This window comes from Pinus tabuliformis, chromosome 3_1 (assembly GCF_031772625.1).
Source record: "Pinus tabuliformis cultivar Carrire ecotype Pingquan chromosome 3_1, CPIR1, whole genome shotgun sequence".
Lineage (NCBI taxonomy): Eukaryota > Viridiplantae > Streptophyta > Pinopsida > Pinales > Pinaceae > Pinus > Pinus tabuliformis.
The window spans coordinates 781,354,108-781,359,465 of record NC_142301.1 but is presented as its reverse complement, the minus strand read 5'-3'; the positions used below and the strand labels follow the sequence as shown (position 1 = coordinate 781,359,465).

Genomic DNA, 5,358 nt, shown 5'->3' with positions numbered 1-5,358 from the left:
GGCACTGCATCAATGTATACTTTATTGTTCTCATCAATCTCCCCACTGATGAGCATCCAAGATAGCAGAGTGAGAACTTTACTTTTCAACCATCGTCACAAGGGGCGAGCACCATAAACCTGCAAGTACCACGTTACCACGTTATCCATTTAGAGGTTTTAAATGAGAATCCCCAACTAGTCTTGCATTTTACTCACAAATTTTGACCTAAATTACCCGTAAACCACAAAGGCTAATAATGATCCTGCCTGCTTCACTAGTATTAACAAGTAAACAATGCATTAATTTATATTAATCAGCAAACACACCAAAAACATCCCTTTACTATATACTTTGAACTAAGTTCGCCGAGTACGCAGAGACAGGCAGCACCCCATTTTTAAAGTTCAAGTGCCAGAGGAAAATGTTAAAATTTAAAGAACAGAACTGAAATTTATATCGATGGGATCCATACAGAAGGAAGAAGATCATGTGAAAATTAGAAAATCCGAAACTGAATGTGAAAATTGAGAAAATTGAAAATCTCAGAAAGCAACTCTGTAAACTGAAGAGTTCACAGCTCTTAAAGATCAACCGTTGGCCACCACAACCAACTGGCAGCAAAAATATCAGACTAAAATTACTCCCTAGACAGGTTCATGCAAAATATATGATAGACCATTGAAAATCTGAGAAAATGAAATTGTAAACTGAAAAGTCCTGCGCTTTTAATATTCACTGTTGGCCACCACAACCAAAACTCTGCAAAACATCAAACTCCTAGAATAACTTTCCACACAGGTTTATATGACAGGGCATGGAAAATAGAAATAAGACCTTGAATAAAATCATTGTACATGAAGAACACCGAGCAAACATTATGAATGAAAAATACCAGGCATCAGAATAGAACATATAAATCGCAATTCTAGATTGTTTCAAAGGGAGGTAAGTCCAATTTAGTGAGGGAACCCTAACTCAACATCTATTACGATGTGGAGACATGTGTCCAAGGAGGTTTATTAGGGTAGGGGGCACATCCCCTGGCAAGTTAGATTGAATAAAATAAGAAACAAAGTGATTACTTACAAGATCATAGGCTTCGTGAACAAAAAGATCCAGAGCGGCATCTGTAAACCCTAAAGCAACACCTCTCTCTGCAAGACGAATTGCTACATCTTTCATCTGTAGTCTAGCAACTTTCTTGAGCTCATCATGAGAAAGAGGATCAAATACAACTATCTCATCAAGTCTATTCAATAACTCTGGCCTGAAATGTCTTCTAACCTGCAACAATATTCAAAGGCATGTCAAAGCACCGCAACCAACTTCGTGATAAAATTATATGAAAAAGATGCATACACAGAGTCCAGGAATGCGTGTGCATACTTCTTGCATGACATTCTCTCTTGCGGTTTTTATTGTTGTGTGGCCAGACAATGTAGCAAGCAAGTGCTCTGCTCTAAGGTTGGATGTCATGATAATGACTCTGTTTGAGAAACTAACAGTGCGACCTTGGCAGAAAATATGTAAGGAAACAAAACAACGGAAGCAAGGAACACAACTGACTGGCAGTATTTACAGAATAGACTGTTTACATGACTAAAACTGGGAGGACTATAACACAAGGCAGAGTCTCCCTTGCTCTTTTCAACATTCCTATAGTCTTCTCACAACACTAAATTTTTAGAAACAGTGCAGTGCTTTCTTTCCCTTACCACAATTCAATTTTGATGAAAAAGAAAACCATCTGCATGAAAAACTGCCTATTAAACAGTTACCCCTCCTTCCTTTTAGCTGCAATATGGGCAGATTCTCTCATGATTTTTTCGGTTACATGCTCAATAGAAATTTGGAAGCAAGTCATATGTTTCTTTTAACCAGTGTGGGTCGGCCACGTCCACTACAAGCCTAGATTCGCAATAATGACAACTTAAATATTTAACATAAGGATATCCTGGTAATAATTTCCAACCACATGGCAAAGTGACAAAACATGTGTTTAACACAAGGCAATCCTTAGTCTCATGGAAAAGCATTGGAGAGGTTACCTCACTTTCTATCAAAAATAGATATAAATGACAGTACCAATCCACAGAAGTGATGTTTGAAAGCATTTCTTCAACGAGTACAGCTGCAGAGTCTGAAAGACTGGCCTGCGTAGTTTAGCACTCCCACACATATTCCATGTTCCCACCAGCTTTCATAGTGCATGTGTTTACAAGGCGCTTGCAATTCTTGCGTGGATCATTGACAGATCTATGTTACTTTTGACACTGAGCCCAAGTAAAAAATTTAAAACGAGTTATACATAACACAAGAATAATACCTTTCACATTTTAGTTGATTCCATTTATCTCAATCAACTCATGCATAACATACCTGTATAGAAAGTCACCAGTGGAAGCTATCCTTCCAGAAATCCATTCAGGAGCTATTTGTCCAAGGAGGTGCAACTGCTCCTCAACTTCACCTGCGAGTACAAAATATTAAGCATGAGATCAGATCACATAGCATGGCATTGAAATTGTTTCCTGCAAGACAATAGAAGAGAGATGTTCAAAGAGAGTTATTTACTTCTATCAGTAACATCCGTGTGATTTGATATTATTTTGTGAACAAGCTCCTGTCTTGTAAGAACTGAGCGTTTGCTTAAACGAAATATATCACGTATCATATTGAAGAGTCTAGGCAAGCATCCAATCATCTGCTGACGCATATTAGCAGCAGATACACCCGACTTGCACTCCTCTATCGTCTTCAACTCTTTTTCATAGACCTACAAAGTTACAAACAGTCTTTAGTACTCAAAGGGGAAAATTTTACTCAGAAGCTCAAAAAACTTTACAATTTCAAAGTGACCTGCAGTATGATCTCTGCTACAATATATTTTGACGTATAACATGCATTCAGTTTACAACACAGCATGCAACCAACCCAGAATCAGCCAGAGCAGATAAAGTATTAGCAACTACAAAGAACATCACAAAGAAAAGTCATTGCAATTTGACATGATATGCCAATGCAATTTCCAAGGCACTAACGAACATGGGGTAAAGCTTGGTCTGAAAAGCAATTTAATGTCATTGACTTGAATCAACTAATTATGAACAAAGTAAAACCACGAAAGATAATGACAAGAACTTACCTCTTGCAACACTGGCATTGGAATGGAGTCAATGATTTCCTGATCTGATTGAGACATTCCATCGATATGTATCTTGCAAGCCTCCTGAATATTGTTACTTGTCTTTTCAGCTGGCTCTGAAACATTCGATTCTCTACCAATGTCCAGCTTGCAAGGTTCAGCATTGCTTTTCTTAGGAGATCGTAAGCACAGTAGGCTTGTTTCAGAGCAATTCTTAGTTGTGTCAACTTGCAGTGTCTGGGATTCATCTACACCGAATCTGAATCGCTTTGAAGCATGCAAGGGTGGAGTATTAGGGAACCCTTTCACTGGAGTGTTCTCCAAGCTGAATGTTTTTCTATCATGCTGAGGATATGTAGAGTTTTGCATCACCTTCTCATTCTTCTTCGATATGGCAAATGGATTTGCAGCCCTCCTCAAAGGTGATGACTTAAATGAATCCACAGAGTTACCCCATTCACCGGATTTGGCAGGTGTAGAGAGTACAAGGGACTGTGGAGATTGAAAACCTTGAGTGAGGTCATCATCCAAATTGGCTTCCTCTGCCTTCCTTTTCAGAGGTGTTGAACGGGTTCCAGGCTGCTCACAAGCAAGAGGAGCGGAGGAATCTTTTTCTGATCTGTTAAAAGCTATTGCTCTTTTGACATTGGTATTGTTAGATCTCTTCACAGTGGGCTGAGAAAGACGAGAGGCCTCTGGAGAAGCAAAGCCTGGCGTTCCGGGAGACAAAACAGGAGGGGATGTAATGGGTGCAGCAGAAACTCCCGCAAATCGCAGAGATTTCTTACTGATAGGGCTCTTTATATTAGTTTTCAGTATGGATTTAACAATTGGTGTTTTGACAGCAGAGGACACATCAGAAACTGTTTTCAAAGAAATAGAACGACGAGTAACCCTTGGTGTTACAGGGGAGAAATAACCCTTTGATATAGGCGTGTTTGGATTCTCAGACTCTGACGTTGTTTTGCAAGGTGTGCGGGACACATCAGAAGTTGTTTTCAAGGCAACAGAACGACGAGTAACCTTTCAAATCTGGGACTTGCTCCGGCACAGGGAATGGTGGGTTCGCAGATGGTTCAGCTGTGAAGTTCCTCTGAGAAAACCGCCTCTGCAAATTTTTGGGTAAAAGTGAGGACATCATAGAGGGTTGAGGGTCTTCTTGATGAGGGGCAGGCGGATCAGAAGAAACACCTCTTGCTGGGGAAGGACTTTTACATATCACTGGAGGAAGTAGAGAGCAGCCTGGGGAGGTTAGCTGACATTTTCTATTGAAGGGCTCTGGCAGGATTGCCTCCGGAACATCATCTCCCTGAAATGCAATCGATGAAGCCCACCATGTACATACCCAGTTAAAACTCATAATATTGAAGGATTTTAAGGAATAATAATAATAATAATAATACAAGATAGCTGGAGCAGACTCACATTGGGATGAGCCTTGACGAATTCCATTAGACGGGTACGAAATGCTTTTCGCAAACCCAATGTATTGTTGGCTTTGGAGACCTTGCTCTTGCCACTTAGCACTGCATCATGCAAGACAATGATTTTCAATTCTGGTTTCATGCACAACGTCTCCTCATCATGTGTCATGATCTTCTCCAGCAAAAGCCCTTCGGGCAAAATGTGCTTCATTTGTGCCACATGGTTATACATAAATCTCCTGCAACCAGAATTAGGGTTTACTATTAATTCCCAAATGGTGATGAAAATATCTTTTACTATGCCTGTGAAAATTTACCTTAAAAGTCTGAGCATTCATTCTATGACTACAATCGACCAATCTTTAGATCCTGGACAGAGAAGAAGTTCTATGTCTACTAATGTTATCAAGCTCTATGCATTGTAGGTCTGAGAGGAGAACGGAAACCAGTCTCTGGTTTATACATACTTGTGGGTCATCGATTCAACTTGGGGGTAGATATTGCAGAAGCTACTGTTTCCCTTACGAAGACGAAGCAATTTGATGGCAGACTCCATGGAATCGAAAAGCTCTGCCAGCATTTCATATCTATAACACCCACACATAAATGCGTGAGTTTATCAAACACCCAGAAAATCAGATTGTAGAAATATAGTGACAGATATATGCTTACTTGTCTGGAAGACTGAAATCTATAGTCTTCGGAGCTTTGGGCGGGGCAGAAATGGATTTTTGACGCAGATTTCTTTTGGGACGAGCTGTGGAATCGTTTGAGCTCTGTAATAGTTTTCTGGTTTGATTTGCGACC

General features: G+C 39.9%; 1 protein-coding gene across 1 annotated transcript; it reads right to left on the bottom strand.

The window, feature by feature from the left end:
• Positions 1 to 1,152: 1,152 nt before the first annotated feature.
• LOC149189728 (uncharacterized) lies at positions 1,153 to 4,113 on the bottom strand. The gene is made up of 6 exons (XM_089410319.1): positions 4,096 to 4,113; positions 3,128 to 4,048; positions 2,557 to 2,758; positions 2,362 to 2,452; positions 2,031 to 2,255; positions 1,153 to 1,266 (listed from the first exon to the last, which is right to left on the bottom strand). The coding sequence occupies exons 1-5, from the start codon at positions 4,111 to 4,113 to the stop codon at positions 2,198 to 2,200; spliced, it is 1,290 nt and encodes a 429-aa protein (XP_089266445.1). The 3' UTR covers positions 1,153 to 1,266; positions 2,031 to 2,197.
• Between the last annotated feature and the right edge of the window lie 1,245 nt (positions 4,114 to 5,358).